This window comes from Cotesia glomerata, linkage group LG10 (assembly GCF_020080835.1).
Source record: "Cotesia glomerata isolate CgM1 linkage group LG10, MPM_Cglom_v2.3, whole genome shotgun sequence".
NCBI classification, from domain to species: Eukaryota; Metazoa; Arthropoda; class Insecta; order Hymenoptera; family Braconidae; genus Cotesia; species Cotesia glomerata.
Window position 1 is genome coordinate 1,656,865 of NC_058167.1, and position 19,794 is coordinate 1,676,658.

The 19,794-nt window shown below is 27.9% G+C and overlaps 3 protein-coding genes and 1 long non-coding RNA gene across 4 annotated transcripts; 2 read left to right on the plus strand and 2 right to left on the minus strand.

Annotated features, from left to right (window-relative positions):
* Positions 1–2,791: 2,791 nt before the first annotated feature.
* Positions 2,792–3,879, plus strand: LOC123273068 (probable pterin-4-alpha-carbinolamine dehydratase). Its single transcript, XM_044740258.1, has 3 exons — positions 2,792–3,035; positions 3,248–3,367; positions 3,438–3,879. The coding sequence occupies exons 1-3, from the start codon at positions 2,925–2,927 to the stop codon at positions 3,612–3,614; spliced, it is 408 nt and encodes a 135-aa protein (XP_044596193.1). The 5' UTR covers positions 2,792–2,924; the 3' UTR covers positions 3,615–3,879.
* Positions 3,880–4,220: 341 nt separating this feature from the next.
* LOC123273057 lies at positions 4,221–6,146 on the minus strand. Its single transcript, XM_044740241.1, has 2 exons — positions 4,735–6,146; positions 4,221–4,367 (listed from the first exon to the last, which is right to left on the minus strand). The coding sequence occupies exon 1, from the start codon at positions 5,620–5,622 to the stop codon at positions 4,741–4,743; it is 882 nt and encodes a 293-aa protein (XP_044596176.1). The 5' UTR covers positions 5,623–6,146; the 3' UTR covers positions 4,221–4,367; positions 4,735–4,740.
* Positions 6,147–6,236: 90 nt separating this feature from the next.
* On the minus strand, positions 6,237–10,998 carry LOC123273058 (vacuolar protein sorting-associated protein VTA1 homolog). The gene is made up of 4 exons (XM_044740243.1): positions 10,405–10,998; positions 7,519–7,950; positions 6,579–6,740; positions 6,237–6,464 (listed from the first exon to the last, which is right to left on the minus strand). Exons 1-4 carry the CDS (start codon positions 10,502–10,504, stop codon positions 6,307–6,309), a joined length of 852 nt encoding a protein of 283 aa, XP_044596178.1. The 5' UTR covers positions 10,505–10,998; the 3' UTR covers positions 6,237–6,306.
* Positions 10,999–16,066: 5,068 nt separating this feature from the next.
* LOC123273070 lies at positions 16,067–17,226 on the plus strand. The gene is made up of 5 exons (XR_006511236.1): positions 16,067–16,399; positions 16,480–16,820; positions 16,901–16,969; positions 17,025–17,105; positions 17,174–17,226. It is a non-coding gene; the product is annotated as an uncharacterized LOC123273070 (long non-coding RNA).
* Positions 17,227–19,794: the final 2,568 nt, after the last annotated feature.

The window sequence follows — 19,794 nt, forward strand, 5'->3', positions numbered from 1 at the left end:
TAAAATAGAGATGAAATTTATGTGAAACCAATTTATTCGTGATGTGATTGGTCGAATATATCATAAACACATAAACATGAAAATATATGCAAACTCCATATTCAGGCGCACGCTTGCACGCGCAAATTAAATTCTAGTATATGTGTAAATATATGTTTTATTGGTTACAGTTAAATTTTTAAAATTTTTTCACAAATATGGTATTTAAATGTTTTAATGTGTGTATTTTATTACATAGAATTTACTATTATTTGACTTCTATTAAGTGTTGTATATGAAGTATTAAATGTATATAACTTGTTAGAAAGCAAGTTACGTTTTGAATTCCTTTACAATTATTACATTGGCTACATTTTCATTCGGATCACTCAGATGACCCCAAGGAATAGATTATGTCACGCGGAATCAATTTAAGTGTTGTTAGTAAATTCAATTTAATTATAACTATACGATATGAAATCTACTAATTGCAAATGATAAAATTTACTCTTTTCATTTTAGATACTCTAGTCACAAAAATTAAAATATACGAAAAAAATTTTTAATTTTTTTTTTGTGATTTTCAAAATACTGCCGGTTTCTTCAAAATTTTACAATTCACTTGATATTGACAATTTTTAGCTATGTGAGTGTATCTTTTTAAATTATAACAATTGAATTAGAATTTAGTATCATAATTTTGATTAAAACGTTTAACGTTAATACTTTGTTAACGCTAAAATAGGCGAGGTAGATTTCTAACTGAAAGTAAGAGTACCAACGAAAATTATTCGTATATTATTTTTGTTTTCAGCCCTATTTTATAAATTAGTTACATATAATGTTATTAACTGAGTTAAAAATTAGAAAAAGGCATTTTTTTTATTGCCAAACCAAACTTCGAATTTGTGTTTTAGGAACTACTATTTTAAGTTGAGTTGAAAAAAAAATCAATCAATTTAGTTATGAATTATGAATAATATTTTGCATCAAATTTCTAAGAAATTCATGAAAAACCGAAAAATGTATGTAAAAAATTTTAAATTGTAATTTTCACAAAGGTATGATTAGTAGAAAAAGCAAAATTTTTTTAAATTCTTATCTCAGCAAATAGAACTACAAATTGGAAAAAAACCATGGAAATCTTTTTTAAGAGTATAAAAAGATAACCAAATGTCAGTTTAGCTGTAGTTGCAGAATTCAATATTACGATTGAGTAAATATGAAGTGTTTTATTTAGAATATAGTTTTCTGGTAAATGAGAAAGCAAACAGGAGATGGGTAAAAAATTCTTAGTTTATAGTCAAAAGTATAAATAGAAAAATTTTAAATCTTATACTGTAAAACAATACAGATCATAATTTTCTTCAGATTTAAAAATAAAGTATCTGATAAAGATTTTATTAAAATTTTTTGAGTAGTAATTTAATACAGCATAAATCAAAGCGTTTAAAGATATTAATTCGTAAATCAATGAAGATGATACTTAGAATGAAATATTTTTTATTAAAATCTAAAAAAAATTAATTTAAACCACTAGAGTAATCTAAGTGAATCTTAATTCATTTTTCCAACCCTCGCGGTTTTTGAAATACCGTAAATTTTCGGTATTAATGCGTTTACTGTAAATTTACCGTTATAATTCTGAAATAATACGGTATTTCTGTGGTCATTTTGGCCAGTTTTTTTACTATAGTTATACAGCATTTCTACCGTACTTTTGCTGCAAAGTTCAGAAATAATACTATCAAATTACTGTAAAACTCTAGAACTTTTACCGTAAAAAATCTATGTATTAACTATAATATTATTATAATTTTACAATAATAAAATCGTATTTCTACGGTAAAAATACTAAAGATATACTGTAATTTTACCGCATTTATACTGATATAATTAAAGATATAATGCTTTCTACCGTAAGATGGACGGTTGTGTTTATTACTCGGTGAGTCTTATTAGGTGACTGAGTAAATAGATATGGATAGTGTCTCTGATAGCTCAACTGGTAGAGCCTTCGGCGCGTAACTAAATGATCTGGGTTCGAATCCCGGTCTAGACTAAAAAAAATTATTAATAATAATAATAATCGAGAAATTAGTTTATCAACCTCTTAAAAATTATTCATGATAATTTATAATATTATGAAAAAAAATTTTAAGCTATTGAAAAATAGTAGTAAAGCAACATATTTTTGGTATTTTGCCGGTAATAGAAAGTAGGGATCTTCTTTTCCGGTTTTTTGCTGCAATAGTGCCGCAGATATACAGTAAATATGCGGTATATTTACGGTTTAAATGCTGTAAATATACCGTAATTTTTCTATTGTGTTGCCATAAATATTCTGAATTTATTTCGTAATTTTTTCATAATAATTCGAAAAAAAAACTGGCTAAAATAACTGAAGTATTACGGTAAAAATACAGCATTTATATCGTATAAATACCGAATCTTTACGGCATTTCCAAAACCGTGAGGGAAGGTATTAATTTATCGGTTTTTTTTTTTAAGTTACAAAATGTGTCAGAATGATTGAAAAAATTCGAATAACATTATTTACTTTGACATAATAACATTATTATCTTGACTTTCTCAAAACAGCTCTTTGCACAAAAACAAGTTCAAATTTTTTCTTGTGCAATTTTAAGTAATTAATAATTCAATAATGAATTAATAAAATTGGATTCCGCCCTTTGCAAATGTGAAATTGAATTTGAATCTTAAAAAAATAAAATATCATGTATGTATACACACATACTAATTCGGCTGCTGTAACTAATACTAGTTTGATTTTTACCGCAAGGTACCACGTCTCAATAGGTCAGTTCCAAATCAATGTTAGTACATAATTTATATTTACCTCCATTAAAGCCGAGCTCTGCTAGCCAGTTCTAATAAAATTTGTAAAAAAAGGCTGATACCGTTCATATTTATACTCAACCAGAATGGAAACTATATTCTATAAAATCTGTCACTCCAGTGGTAAAAATCATACGTTTCTGAGCTGTTTGCGACGAAGGAACTTAACAACTTTCAAGAATTTAAATAAAGAAATGGTGAGTTTTCCGATGTTTTAATCATTTTATAGCATTTAATATAACTTTGAATATTTGTTGATGTTTTACAGTAGAATTGTAACTATTAGTGTTGAATCGAAATTTATCTTTTAAATATAATATTTTGCCATATGTTTATTTGTTTTATCTATTTTACAAATGTAATTCAATTATTTTATTTTGATATGTAAATTATATTATATATATTTTAGACAAAACTTCAATTATCAGAACGAGATGATGTATTGAAGCCATTCTTACAAAAAGGTTGGACCATTAAAACTGAAAGAGATGCCATGTACAAGGAATTTTCTTTTAAAAATTTTAATGAGGTTTGAAAACTGTTACTAAACTTTTCTTTTTCTTTGAACAGTGAAAATAATGCATTTCCTGATGTTACAGGCATTTAGTTTCATGACTAGCATTGCTCTTGAAGCAGAAAAAATGGATCATCATCCCGAATGGTTCAATGTTTACAATAAAGTAAATATAACTCTTACATCTCACGATGTCAGCGGTCTATCTCAACGTGATATTAAGCTCGCGAAATTTATCGAAAATAAATTGCAACTTATGTGATAACCACGTAATAGAGTACAGTTTTTTTTTTAATTTTTTCATTGATTGTGCTCATTTATCTTTAATTGAAGTTATTAAACTTTATTCGGCATATCTCACAAAAAGATTGTGCTTTACTCATGTAATAAAAATATATTTTTTTTAAAGATCAGTGAGTTATATCACCGATTTTTAATTAGTGCTAATATTGTTGTAATTCACTGAATAGTATACCAAATTTTCTTTTGATATATTATTGTAAGAAAATAAAACGCCTCCAATGAAATTCTATTTATCTCGTTCAATTGTCCTTGTAACGAAAGTAATTAAAAATTTCGTTGTGTTTCTTCAATAGTCGAATCAGTTGCAAAATTGTCACTGATCAAAATATTTACAAAGTTTTGTCAGGATTATCACTTAGATATTTCGTTTTGTAGCTGGTGCCTAATTAAGAAGCTGAGTTGGAGCAAACAAATAATTTTGTGCGAAGTAAAATATGAAACAAAATAGTCATTAGTTATTGGGGGTTTTAATTAAGGGAGTATTCTACTGTAGAGGCATGAATTTCGCCCGGTTTTAGAAGCGCTGTACGAAGGAAACAAAAAATATTTTTACAATCAATTTTTGTATCATTTGTTTATTGATGTTTTATTATTACATAAAAAAATTATTTAAAAAAAAAAATTAAAATTGACAAAGTTATGAGCAGTCAAAGTGGGGGGTCAAAAAAAAAGAGGGTGTCCTGGCGTGCATTATTCCAACCCTCCTGGTGATCTGAAACATAAAAAACAGACGGATTCTTAATTATTATAGATGCCGCTATTATATAACCCTTGGATAAGTTAAAAAAAAATTTTTTTTTGAAATGGCGGCAGTTTGAAAAAAAATTTTTTTTTTCATATTTTTTTAACAATTCCGAATTTTTTAAAAATACTAAATGAGAAGTTATAGTTTTGGGCAGGGTTCACGAGATGAAGCGACGTATAGAGAACATCCTCTTCAAATTTTAAGTAAATCAGTTCATTAGAACTCGAGATATCTTTACCGCCAGCTCGAAAAAAGTAGTTCCGAGAAAAACGCGTTCCAAGTTTTGAGACAAGTTTTCGACAATTTTACTTGTAGAATGGTACAGAATACTTACATATTTTTAATCGGCGATTCCTGCTCCATATAAGAATCCTTCCTCTACTTCAAAATGCTCATTCTCCGATGTTCTCTTGTGAAGACGTGCAGTTCTACCCTCCTTTGACGCCTCTGAAGTCCGGAGTTCCGAGCGCTCGATACGCGCTTCGTCCCCTCTCGCTGCAAAAGCATTAGCTTCTGGGCCAATCGTGATTCCCATAACATCTAAGATTTTTAATATAGGTATAAAACCTTCATTAAAAATACTAACTGCGAAGAAAGTGGCAATTTCAATTGTCTTCGGTCCAGCGTGAATGTGCTTCGGAGCAAAAGTCCAAATTAACGAATTCAAAGATTCGTTATTATTTTGGGTTTCAGAACCCAAACATCGTTCCAATAAAGAATCAGCGGATAAACTTTCATAAATTGGTTTTATTACTTCTAAAACTTTGTCATTTAGAGGAGGATTTTTGTGGTCAAATTCGTCAATAGTGCCGTCTTCTATTGCCTTCTGATACTTGCACCAACTAGATGAACAATTCATGTGCTGAGGATTTTCGTTAGTTGAAATTTTATGAAAGTAGGTTGCCCACACATCTCTCTTCATGTCTTTAACAGAATCTGGATTTCGACGAATTGCCAAACCATAATATAAAGACAATTCATTGATAAGCTTATCAGTGAGTTTACCAGCGCCTTTGCTACCAATACCTTTATTATCTTTTTTTGCTTTACGTAACCGTGAACCCATGCGTTTTTTAACATGCCCAACACACTCCTTTTTTTCTACTACCGGGTTATCATTGTAGGGGTTAATATCAAGAATGCCCTTGAAAGTTTTTAAGTCACCATCTCCGATACATCGGATATATTTGGCATTATGCTTGGTTTCCGACCTCCCAAACATTTCAACAGTGGTCGGACCGGAACCGATGCCACGTCACTAAAACGGCTATAACTCATGAAATAATAGGAATTTTGAAAAATCCTTTTAATGACATATTTTTGAATATCTAAACTTTGAAAATATGAAAAAAAAATTTTCGATTTTTTCAAAATTCTACAGTAGAATACTCCCTTAAGGATTGCTATCAGATAAATGAAAAATAAATGCTATGATACAACACATTGTCATTGTTATTAAAATTTATAATATGTGCATTTTTATTTAATATCACATGAACTCGAAGGGTATGTGATTTTTATTTTAGAAATTTTTTTTTATATTTTACAACAACTTGAAAGTGCAGCATACACAAAGATAAAAAAAATTAGGTAATTTGACAGATTTTTATACCAAAGATAATGTGGTATAATTTTTATACCATGATATAATTGTGCAAATCGGTTAGGCAAATGTTCAACTATTTCTTAGTTAAGAAAAAAATTGTCAGCGCTGAGTATTAATTAGTTTAAAAAAATTGTTTTGCCGAGTATTAAGAGTATTCCTTATACTATTTTTTAACGATAACTCATGCTATATTGCTATATTTTTTAAAATAACTTAATATAACATTTATATTAATTTTATAAATTTTATTACATTCTTTTGAAAAAATATCTGAACTTCTTCCATTATATTTCGTATGCTTTAGCTATCTTGTCCTGTGGTTATGAGGCACAATGCTTTCTGTAAATTTTCGACAGCTGTTGGTATGTCATCATAATTTATTGCGCTTCCAGCCCATTTAATGTATTTTTGCGCTTTAAGCAATTGATCAGCACTCAGACTAGCTCGTTGTTTTGCACCTAAATATAAGTTTATTGCATTAATAAAATAAATATCAACAATTGACGATAAACACAATCAAATATAAAACATTCTTTTTTTTTTTTTTTTTTTTTTTTACAAAATATTATTACCTGGCAAATTTATGGTACTAGTTGAAGCTGTAGAAGTATCATCCGACAATGCTGAATCATGAGAAGAAAGTATATCACACGGATCCGTAATCTCTTTTTCATCATTTACATTGTTTGAATCCGATTCTGAATTACTGTTTAACATTGTTTCACCATCTGACGCTGAAAATTATTATAAGTATATATTGAACGACTGTAAATTGTAAGCAATGACTCAAGCGAAATTTTTAAGAGGATCACCTCGTGAAAAGACAGGTTTATTTTAGATTTTTTAATAATTTTTATGACGAACCATAAAAATTTAGCAGTTTAAACTTGTTATACATTTATTGAGATTTCAACAGTAATTAAAAACATTTTCAGACAAAGGTACTGGTGTCGAAAAAAACGATCTCCATGATTCTCATGATTCTGGTTGATTTGTTTATTTAAATCAAAAAATTAAATGGCATTTTAATCTGTGAAGCTTTGGATATCTATCACCTAAACAAGAATAATTTGAAAATATCAAAAATTAAATGATCCACATAATTTTAAAAATTAATTTTCGAATTTCATGATTTTAGTTCAAATTGTTGATTAAAATAAACAAATCAGCCGAAATTATGGAGATCGTATTTTTTCGACATCAGTACTTTTGGCGTAGTGTAACACTCAGAGTGATGAAGATCTAAATTGGAAAATGTTTCAATTTACTGTTGAAATAATCTCAATAAATATATCATAAAAAGTTCAAACTTCTATATTTTTAATAAAGTGAAGAGTGTATTTCAATCTCTAAAGTAAATTCATCTGATCTAAATTTAGGCTGAATTTGCACGTATTCAATTGGGAAAAGAAAAAAAATGTCTAACTGAATTATTAATTATACAAAAAACAATATTATCGTAAAAATACTTATAAAAATAGAAGTTTATTTACTTAACATGAACTTCATTACCTGATTCATGATTATTAGAATCATTTGATTCTTCTTGATCAATGGGACCAGGGATTGGTGTTTGTCCATTTTTCAAACAATTATGAATATAAGCAGCCTTCCACTTAGCGTACTTTCTATTTTGATTAGCTTCTTCGCTTAATTCTCCAAAAGTAGTTAATATGTCATAAAGAAATCCAGCTGTATAGAAACTCTGAATCAAATTTTTGGAAAAATTTGAAGCCCTATCATTTTGATCGGCATAATGAAAAATCTTCAAAGCATAATTTTCTATATATGCTTGTGCTGCTATATCATTAGTGATACATTCATTGTCATGTAATTGTTTTTTCGTATTCTCCAACCAAGTCATGAGCTTAATTAAAAAATTTGTTTCCTCTGATGATTTTTTTTTGGATAAACTCAAAGCAGTTTGCGCCGCGTAAAATCGAGCTGTAAATATTTTAAAACACATTCTGTTAATAGCATAGCTTTAAAAGTATAAGATAACAGAAATTTTTCCACTTTTTAGTCATTCTTAAAAAAAAAAATAAACTTTTAATTGAGAATGCACGTTTTGAGATTAAAAAAAAATATTAAAACTTCAAAGTTTTAGTTTTAGTTTTGAAATTTTCAGTAGAAAAATTTTATCAGCTATGAAAATAAAAAGGGCGTTTTGTAAAGAGATCATATCACGAACGTAAAACATCGCAGAAACTGTCCATCTAGTTTCAAATCTTAAAACTTGAAGCTCTTAAAGTATGAATTTTTTAAGTTTAAATCACATTGATATAATCACTTAGCTGCTCTACTTTTCATAAAAATTGAATATTTTTCAGAACAAACGACTAATTTTCAAAGTTTAATATCGTATAATTTGTGCAGAAGTCAATTTATCGAAAAATCTGAAGATTTTTCTTTTGTTGTTTGAAGTAAAAAATAGACGATTTGTAATCATAATCTCTAGATTCCAATATTAAGGGCTCAGACTTTAAGGGCCAGTTTTTCAATCCAGGATAAAATTTTATCCAATGATAAAATATATCTATTTATTTCATATATATAAAAAATTTGGAAAATCCAAAAGTGCACGACTCATAATGTTCATTTAATTATGAAATGATAATAAAATAAAGCGAATGTAAAAAAAATATCAAATAGCTGAAATAGGATGATAATGCGCATGTGCCTCTAGTGGGATAAATGTACTCAATATGTACATTTATCAATATGTACATAGAGGCATGTGCCTCTAGTGGGATAAATGTACTCAATAAACGACTCTAAGTTACCTAGCCATTCGCATTCGGTGACCTACAATTCTTTCAAAGAATTTAAAAAAAAAAAAAAATTTTACTCAATCAATGGATTTTTTCGCAACTTACAGTGTTTTCAGTGTTTCATACATGACGGACAGGAACACTTTTTAAACTATTTTGATGTTTTTTTCCGTTTCTATTGCACTTAATAAATTTTTGAAAAGTATTGAATTAATCTCCATTAAATTATCTTGAAAATAGTATGCAAAATATCTTGATTCCGTGAACTAACAAGAGTTGAATAATAAAAATAGTTGCCAAAATGTAGCGAAAAAAATTTTTCGATCGTAAAGCACTCTCTGATGCTTCGCATCATGAGTCTTGCAATATACTGGCAATAATAATTTTATCTTCACTGATAAAAAAATTAGGAAAACCGTTGACCCTAAAGGCCATCCCTGCATCTTTCCGCTAACTTTATACCTAAGCGCTCAAAATTTTACTTATTTTTTTTTTTTGAGCTCTTCAAGCTCAAAAATATTATTTTTGGTTTTTTTTGAGCTCTCCGAGCTCAAAGAGATAACTGTTCTATGCTTTTGAGCTCTTCGAGCTCAAAAGTCTGATAGAAGTTTCATATCACACTATTTTAAAAATTTTTAAACCGTAATAACTTTTGAATGAATCAACCGATTTTCTCGCCGTTTACGGCATTCAACGCAGTTTTTTGAGCTTTTTAAGAAATTTTAGAGCGCGAACTGGTCAGACCAAAAATTTCATAGAAATTATAAAAAAAAAACATTTTTTCTAATTTTTTTCGTTCTGTTGGTATTGTTGAGTAAATTTTTTTTTACGCTCCAAGATAGTGATTAAATCACTATTTTGTTAAATCAAATTTTGATATTCACCTGTTATGTTTCCTTTGATATTTAGACTTTTGCCACGAACTTATAAATTCGAGTTCATAATAATCAATTTCTCCACATAATTATGATAGTACAAAAAATACATGTACGTACTTTCATTGCCTATAACTGTGTAAGACTTCAAATTTTAATGGGGATTCCGTATTCTTCGTAACCATTAACTGAGGCCACTTTTTAAAGAAAGAAAGATTGTCAAAAAGACATACCAATAATTTAAAATGCTCTATTTTTTGATTATAAGTTCTACAATCTTAAAATTTAGAAAGGATATGTGCTGTGCAACGAAAACAGTCATCAAAAAAAAATTTCACGATTCCCACGTGAAGAATAACATATGAATTTATTTTCTATTTGTTACCAGAATTTCTTAATAGTCAAACATATAGAAACATGATCAAGTATTATTCCTATTACTAGCAGTGTTCAAGTGTTAAATATTTTTCTATAATTTTTTGATATCTATCCATAAATTCGTATAAATCAAAATAATTATAACGTAATATAATTAGGGGTTAAATCATGAACATCGAGTACGTTTGAAAATTTGTTTTTAATTTTTCGATTTTCAACAAAATTTTTTTCAATTCTAAAAATTTTATCATGTAGTATTTTTTTTTTATTTAAAACTTTCTTAAAAAGTATTTTTTTTTTAAGTTTAAACATAAAAATAAAGTAGAACATTGGACTTTCAATATCAGATACATTAAAAATTATAAAAAACATACCCCAGTAGCTAATTACTAGATCTCGTGAATCATGCTGTGATGCAATGTTCAAGTAATGCTGAATACTTTTCATAGACGTCGGAACTTCTGATAAATCCATTTTTAAATAATTACTTAATATCACTTGATTAGTAATGATTTAAGTTGATGATAATTCACTGAATTATTAACCTTCAGTGGAATTTGAAATGTGACAACTAAATTGTACTAACGAACTCATTCCACATGTTTTATTTCAATAACCGTTGAACTCAAAGAAATTGATAAGTTGTGAAAAAGGTTAAATACGTTCCTAAAATGCAAAAATAATAAGAATATATTTATTTATTTATTATTCATTATGAAACATAGAATCCAGCACAAAACAAAATAAACAGACGGAATAAAAATAGAAAATGGGGCATAAATATAACAGAGTATATATCTCATCTAGTCTGGTGTATCAAAGTAGTAGCTTTGGGGCAGGGATGTGCAGGCGTGGGTAGTTGCGCGCAACTGACATGTACTTTATTTTACGTAAATTTAGTAAAATACTTATATCCTATAATAAAATCCTATAATAAATTAAGATGAAATATATGAAAATATATGTGTTGCAAACTATTTTGCGTAACTATTCGTAACGTGATTGGCTGAAAGTAATTATAATATACATAAACGACACAATAATATATCATGAGCATATAATGTATTGTATGTATATTTTAGTTAGTTTCATTGGCTGCGTTCAGGTTTACTAAGTTCTGAGCAGGGCTGACTTTATCTACCAAAAAAATTAATTTTAAACACACTTAAATAAATATACTTTGCATTGTTTTATTATAGATTAAAAAAAAAAATAATATAGTTATTTTAAGTTGTTGCTACAAGATATGCTCAGATCTGCTAAGAACTTAGTAAACTTGAACGCAGCCATTCACTCATTCGGACTACATCTAAAGTTAACTTAAAGCAGCACTCACATTGCACACGGTAATAAGAGGCGCTACAGTGAAACTTGAGTATTTATTGAAAGAGCGCGGTTAATTTGAATACAACCAGAGTATATACTTATTTTATTCATCAAAATAAAATTCATTTTTAAAGTATGTGTTCTGATAAATTTTTTCCAAATAACAACTTTATCTTTTTATAAATTAATTGCCAATATATATATATATATATATTAAAATTACCAGGAAAATAAAAAAAAAAATAAAAATACCAATACAATTATTTTTTATTTCATTAAAATTTTACTAGAACAATCCAAAACGGATTAAATTTAGCAAGAAATAAAAATAATTTTATTCTTATTGTTAATTTTTAGCACGTGTGCGGGTGAAGTAAGTAGAGGGGTTGTAGGGTCCCTATATTATTTTAAGTACTATATTACATATATTACCACTTACGAAAAGTATTTATAATTTTTTCTAATCGGTGAAGCCATCATGAAGTTTTTTTCCTCTTGAAATATTAGAATTTTATTATTTAGCATAACATTTATTAATTTTTATACATATATTATTTATAAAAAAAAAATAGTTCATCATGTATGAAAATGAAATTAGCAGACATCTGACAATTTTAATCATTGAAAGAATTATAACTAAAAAATTAAAATAAAATTAGATCTTTTCGAAAAACGATAAATGCACTTTTTGGAAATTAAAAGAAAAATTTTACATGCAGAAGATTTTTTGAAAAACTATAAGTGCAATTTTTGGAAATATTTTTTAGTTCTAATTTAATTGATGAAAAAAACGAAAATTTTTAAGCGACTGCTGATTTCAGTATTATCATTACATTATCAATGATTTTGAAATAAAACAATTGAAAATTAAAAATTAAAAATGAGTTGACAAAAAATTAAATTAAAGGTTGGATTCTAGGAGTCGAATACGTTGTGACGTGGTGAATTTGAAGAATATATGGGTCATTCCATGTCAAATCGACCAATAGTTGGAATCGACCCCCTTCGATTTGGATAAATTTTGGTCAGAAGTTTTCTTTTATCATTTATAATTTAGCATGATATAATTTGTTACTTGTCCTTTCTTACTTCATTTGTAGTTGTTGACGCCACTTATCGTCTTATTAACATGAGAATAATTTGTAATTAGAGATTAGAACCATTAATGTGCAGAAATTTGTAAGTAAATAAGTATTCGAAAGAACGAAAAGAAATTTAAATTATCATGAAATTGATTCCGATTTTTATTGAAAGTTAATATCTGTTTGAGTTATTCGAGGTTGAAAACGGTCATTGAAGTTTACAAACGGACAAGGTATATCATGCGGTAAAAAATAAAAATTATATCATGCGTCAAAGATGAATTCAAGATTATATCCAAAAATAAAAAAAGTTGAAATTAATTTATTATTTAATATTTCCAACGTCATGCATTCAATTCTTAAATGCTCAAAATTACAATATTATGTATCTGCATAATTTTACCTTTATTTAAAAGTTGCAAAAAACAAAAAAAAATTTTTTTTAAATTCTAAAATTCATATTTTTGAAAAAAACACCTCTCCAAAAATTTCAGGATCTTTTAAGATCAGTGCAAGGTATTATACAAAAAAAATTGAGTTAAAAATTTTAATGGTGGTTGTCATTTTTGACGATTTTCAAAAATTCAAAATTTGACAAATTTGGCATTTTTCGAAATTTTTCCCTAAAATATTTTTTTTTTCAATAGCCCCAAGTATTTCCTTTCAAACCAACGAAAGCTCATTCCTGTATCTATAATGGCGTTCGAGATATTACAAAACAAAATTGAAAAACTGGAAAAATCGCTAAATTTTGAATTTGATATCTTTTGCAAAAAATTTCTATATTTTTTTTCCTTTGGCAGAACTTCGTTATATGATAAAAAGAAAATTTCTGATCAAAATTTATCCAAAACGAAAGGGGTCGATTCCAACTATTGGTCGATTTGACATAGAATGACCCATATTAGTTTATTGTTGATTGATGGAATTTTTTTATCATCTTAAATATTTATTATTATCACATATTTTTTCATTTATTAAAGTAACATAAATGATATAAAAATACTATTTTATTTTATTAATTGAAAGTTGAAAATAAATTTCTTATTATCGTTAGCAACCAACTGTTGTGTAAATATGGAACGGCGTAAAATTATACGAACAATAGAGGAAAGAAGAAGACATTAAACGAATACGATGCGAAAAAAATGAAAAGATAACGTAATCCACAAATTGTTAAAGAAAAAAACCACCCAATCAATCCTCTCATATTAGATCATCTTCAAATAATTTCGACAGATATCATATTATAAATAGTAATTCGGAAAATGTTACTATAACACCTTCTGGCAATGCTAACTGTCTCTCAGATTCTGCTTTATATGATATTATGAACAATTTTGTAAATCTTCCGTCTACGCCGGGTGATATATCATTGTTTAGATACCCAGAAAATAACAATCTGATTTCCAACCCTATGCATCACAATACTTCCCCATTAAAGTCATTTATACCTGAAGCAGTCTCTACAATAACATCTAACAAACAACACAATGTGAGATCCAATCATGATTATTGCTCTACTGTACATGACGGTTTTTCTACGTCAATCCCTACATCGTTTTCGACAAAATCAGAATATCAATATTCTGAAGATAATCATATCATTCTCCATCTTCGTATGAATCAACGACATCTCAATATTGTCAATCTAATCATAATAATAGTAAACCAAACGACTAACTTCATCAAACAGAGTTTCCTAATAACAATCCAAATCAAAATCAGCCTTTAAGACAACCGAATGAAAATAACTTAACAGTAGCAAACAATAACGATGAAATTCAAGAGCATTACATCATTGGTGATATGATTGTTAAATGTTGACATTGTAATGCAAAACATTTTGTTGCTAAAAAAGTCGCTAATAAATATAATTATTTTAATGATTGTTGCCGTCATGGCGAAGTAGATTTGAATCAAACAGATCCTCCAGCTTTAATAAAATCTTGATTTTCGGGAATTCATGAAAAATCACAAAATTTTTTTGATCGCATTAGAAATTTTAATAGTTTATTCTCTTTTGCTTCTTTACATGCTAACTTAGCAAATCTTTCTTCTCATAGACGTTAGTCATATTGTTTCAAGATTCAGGGACAGATATATTATCAAGTAGGGGAAAGGGGGGGGGCAAAGTAGGCCCCCTGAAATTTAGGGACTCAAAATTTTAGGGGCAAGTGGGCCCCTAAAATTGTAAAAAGATGAATAATAAATCATTTATCCTTTTAATAATGATTAAAAAGTGGTTTTTGTCAAAAAATTGTCATTGATTATAAAAAAGTAAGAAAAAGAAATAAAAAGAACGGTTCGTCAAATTTTGCCATATTGCTTTTTCGTTAAGGGTAATGAGAAACAAAGACTCAAAGAAAAGAAATAAGTCTAGGTTCATTTGCACGCTTTTTCATATTAAAAAATAGCAGATTATTGATGGAACGTTTTTTATTAAATTTTTTAAGTCTATAGCTTCGGTGAAAGTTGACCTTTGAAAATTTTTGGTATTTTTTTTTTTTCAAAATACATTTGAAAAAAAAATTTGGTAAAAATTTGGTAAAAATTTTAAAATCCTAAAAATAGTTTTTGGTAGTGTAGGAAAGGACAAAAATTTTTCAGCCGAATCAAAAAGGATCGAGTTCAAAAGTTCGAAAGTGACAATTTGACAAATAAAATACCCCGCATTTTCTGTAATTCTCCTAATTTTTTAAAAGAAGTAATTTGTTAAAGACGTCATAATAGATAATGAAAGAACAACAGTTTTTTTTGGAAGTGGTCGTAGATAAAAATTCTAAAACTACAAAAATTTAAGATGTCACTATCTCCTGAAATATTGATGTTAGCAATTTAGTGCTCGGAATCTTTTTTGTAGAAAATCAAATTTACTACAAGTTAGTTATTCAAATGTTTTTCGTAGCTCTTCTCAGTGACGAAAAAAGGACAGAAAACGTAAATTTTATGAAAAATTGATTTGGTGGTCCATACCCCTCGCCAGTGAGAGTTACGATTACGCCACGATGGGCAGTTTTGTGAAGCATTCAATTCTAAGTGAAATAACCCATCTTTGATCGAAATAATGTTATGAAATTCTGCTGAGCTGTGAAAATTTAAGGAAACAGCTCGAGTTTTACGTGCATATTTAATGGGATATCTTTTCACACCTTGATCGAGCTTTTGAGAAGTTACATTATCCCCAGTATTACTGAACTTATAATAAGTGATTCTCTAATATATGAAATATGTATAGACATGTTTTCTATTATTTCATCTGCACGTAACATTCCTGATAGTAGTATAATGAGTGTACCTAGGATTCGTGTTACTAGACGTTTACGAAAATGATAATCCTATTTAAATACTTACTAGAAATTTAAACAGTGCGCTATGCGCGCGCCTTAATTTTAACCAATAATAAATCGTGGCCCGGTTTTTGCGAATTTCGACTTATAACTAATTTCAATACTTTCATATATTTTTTTTGAGAGGATTATTTTTGGGAATAACTTTTCGGAGTATCCATTATTTTAGTAAATATCAAACAGGTGAATGCACAAAAGATTTTATTACGAGTCTCGGAGTTATTACTAAAGCATTACTTTGTATGCGCGCTTGCGCGCGAATATCATTTCTAGTACAGTAATAATTAAATGGGAAGGAATGTCCCACTATTAAGGTGCCGACATATACTATTTTCTCTCTCGTCCCAGATACCTGGTTCACGTTGCGCATGCTTGAGAATTCCCCATGATATTAATAGAGGGGAAGAATGAGGGGAATAATTTTGTGGTTATGATTCTGTTTACAAATATATTTATTATTGTAATTCAGAAAAACAATTATAAATTTTAAAAAACTTTTGTTTTTATTTAAATAATATTCTTTTTCCAACAATCAGTTATTGAAAAATGGTGAAGTTGTGTTATTTATGTGATAGAAAAGCGTCGAGAGCTGACAATATTTCTTTGCATCAGTAAGTGCAAATTATTTTTAATTTTTTAGATGAAATCCTTTATTATGTTATTAAGAATATTTAAATTTGATCAATTTTAGATTTCCGAAAAATTTGGAGATACGTTTGAAGTAGCTAAATGCTTGTGGATTAACTGAAAATGATGATGTAAAAAGAACTTGCATATGTTCCAGACATTTCAAAGCTGATGGTATTTGTCAATCAAAAATTTTTGGAGTTGTTAAATCTTCTATAAAACGTAATGCAGTTCCTACACTTTATTTAACAAATCCACACAGTATTGATAAAACTAGTAAATTACCACCAAACACGCCGCTATCGGAAGTATTTGATGAGAATGGAGTCAGCAATCAATCGTCATCATGTTTTTCTGAGAATAATATTGTCAACCAATATAATGTACTCAATACTTTGCAAAAAAGTAAAATAATAAGATTTATGTATAAACATAGAAGGATAGTAACAAAAAAAATATTTATATATTATTTCTACTATTTGTAGGTCCAAAAAAATGTTTTGAAGTAGACAATACTGAATGTCAAACCTCAAATAATAGTAGCATTAATTTTGGTAAGTTTAATGGAAAAATTTAATTTTTTAATATTGTTAAATATTTTAATTCCAGGAGCCTCTTGTAACCAATCTGATTTAAATGAATTTATAGAAAATGCAAAATCAAATCCTATCAGCGAAGACGAAAATACTGGTGAGAATAAATAATATATTTTATTGTTAATATTTTTCTAATTAATACTGTTTTATTCTTATTTAAAGTTCCACATGAAATTGATTCCCAAATCAATTTCGAAAAGCGTAAATTTTACGAGCCTCGTCATGTTAGTGAAATTTCAATATCAGATTTTGCGACGCCTAAAAGGAGTAAAGAACCCCTTTCTTTAATAAAAGAGACTGGATAAAAAAAAAATCGGATAAAATAAAAGCAGCTACAGAGGCAAACGAGGAACCTCGAGAAAAAATTTCATCTTTGCAAGAAAGGAAAACCGTATGTTAACTGATGGAGAGTGGTGATGCTCTAATGGTATAGTATATTCTAACTAATATAAATTGTATAATTTATAAAATTGTAAATATTTTAATAACAAAATGTTATGGATCAATGAATTTAACTAATAATTTAGTTTATTGATGTTTATGATAAGGTATTTATCATCAAATATTTGTAGCAATTGTACATATTTACTTTATTTTTCTTTTCTCAGCGGATTTCGGTATAAAAATTTTAACTAATATTAAATATTTCGCTTATCAATATTTACAAATTAAGTTTGTTTTATTTTAAATGGAAAGATGGCGAAATGAAAAAAAAAAAATGTCAAATTTTTAGATCGATAATTTTCTTCATAATATTTTTTTCTATGTAGAGTATGATGCCAGAAGATTTAACAAATATTGCAAATATGAAGGTTAAAGATGGAAGAGGATACACACCGCAAGTCCGTTCTTTTGCATTATCTTTACATTTTTATTCGCCTAAGGCTTACAGATACGTTCGAGAAAAGTTCAATAACAATTTACCATCTGTATCAACTATAAAATCTTGGTACAGAGTAGTGGATGGATCTCCTGGGTTTACAGATGAATCTTTTAAAGCTATTGAATTGCGATGTGCAGAGAAGAGCGGTATAGTTAATTTGGTTCTGGATGAAATGTCAATAAAAGAAGAAATAATTTATGATAAAAAAGAATTTCATGGAGGCATAAGCTTCGGGACAGTACAAAATTCAGATTCTGCTTACTCTGATAATGACAACCCTATTACAGCAAAAAATGCATTAGTTTTAATGGCAGTTTCGATGAACGAAAATTGGAAAATCCCAATTGGTTATTTTTTGGTTAGATCATTGAATAGTGAAGAGCGGGCAAGTATCTTGAGATTGGCATTTGAGATACTACACAAATCTAATTGCAAAGTTTATTCATTAATATTTAACGGAGCAGCTTCAAATATAAGCATGTGCAATTCTTTAGGTGCTAATTTGAACTTCGGACCCAATTTTAAGCCTTACTTTACTAATCCGGCGACGTCTCAAAAATGTTATATATTTTATGATTTGTGTCAGATGATTAAACTAATACGAAATACTTTTGGAGATCACAAAATAATCAAATTCGTTGATAATAAATCTATTTTGTGGTTATACATTGAGAAATTGTATGACCTACAATGCAAAGAAGGCTTGAGAGTAGCTAATAAGTTAACCAAAAACACGTTAATTATCAAAATAATAAAATGAACGTAAAATTAGCCATACAAACACTTAGCGAAAGTGTGTCAAAAGCTTTAAAGTTTTTACAAATAATTGATGATCCAGAAATCCAAAAAGGACTTCGAAGGTAGTTCTGAAACAGCTTTATTTTTGCTTAAATTTTAACAATATTGGTGATATGTTAAATTGTAAAATAAATTTTTAAGGGTAAATTCAATACCCCTTTGAATGATGAAACTTATCTGAAAATGAAAGACCATGCTTTAAAATTTGAAAATTATATTATTAATTTATGTAATGACAAGGGAACACCTTTAATTTATACTAAACGAAAACTGGATTTATTGGGATGATTATAGCTCTAAGGAATATATTTCCTCTTTATGATCAATTAAAAAAGAAGGAATGACTTATTTATTGACATATAAGCTGTCTCAAGATTACATTGAAACATTTTTTTAGCGCTATCAGAAGTCGTGGAGGTTTCAATAATAATCCTAATGTTTTACAATTTAAAAAATGCGTATAAGCGTTTGTTAGTAAGGCATGAATTGAAACAATTCGAAAATGGTAATTGCGCCTTTGACAATGTAGACATTTTTACACGTATCATCAAACACAAGAAATTGTTACGACCAAATTGGACATGCAGATTTGCTTCAAAACACTGAAAATCCCTGATATTTCGGATCACGATTATATTCGTTATTGCTGGGATTTATCTCCATTTGTTGAAAATATTGTTCTATATATAGCGGGTTATGTCTCACACAGAGTCTATAAAATAATATTCTGTCCTGTTTGCAAAAATCAATTAATTTCGGATGAATCAAGTAAATCTATGCCTCTTTTTATTTCTTATCAAAAATAGAGGACCATTTAAAATACCATCGAAAGATGTTATTAGTATTTGTAAGACTTCAAAAAAATAATTAGACAACGTTCTCATGAATTACTGAACAAAAATATAAAAACTACTGTTACAAATGAAATATGTCGAAAAATAGGACTAATGTTTGATAATAAAGAAATGAACGATCATGTTTTACTTTAAAATTTTTCTGATAATCATCGTTATCAGTTATGTAAATGGATTATTGAAGCATATTTAAACACAAGATTTTTTTTATGAAGCCAAAAATTATCAGTTAAAGATATAATTATAAA

Excerpts from the sequence above, each read along its gene's own strand:
- LOC123273068 (XM_044740258.1), top strand. The coding sequence starts at position 2,925 with ATGGAAACTATATTCTATAAAATCTGTCACTCCAGTGGTAAAAATCAT. Across the intron at positions 3,036-3,247 it reads AGAATTTAAATAAAGAAATG|ACAAAACTTCAATTATCAGA; the intron begins GTGAGTTTTCCG and ends TATATATTTTAG. Across the intron at positions 3,368-3,437 it reads CTTTTAAAAATTTTAATGAG|GCATTTAGTTTCATGACTAG; the intron begins GTTTGAAAACTG and ends CTGATGTTACAG.
- LOC123273057 (XM_044740241.1), bottom strand. The coding sequence starts at position 5,622 with ATGTTTGGGAGGTCGGAAACCAAGCATAATGCCAAATATATCCGATGT.
- LOC123273058 (XM_044740243.1), bottom strand. The coding sequence starts at position 10,504 with ATGGATTTATCAGAAGTTCCGACGTCTATGAAAAGTATTCAGCATTAC. Across the intron at positions 7,951-10,404 it reads TCTAGTAATTAGCTACTGGG|CTCGATTTTACGCGGCGCAA; the intron begins GTATGTTTTTTA and ends AAATATTTACAG. Across the intron at positions 6,741-7,518 it reads TTCTAATAATCATGAATCAG|CGTCAGATGGTGAAACAATG; the intron begins GTAATGAAGTTC and ends AATAATTTTCAG.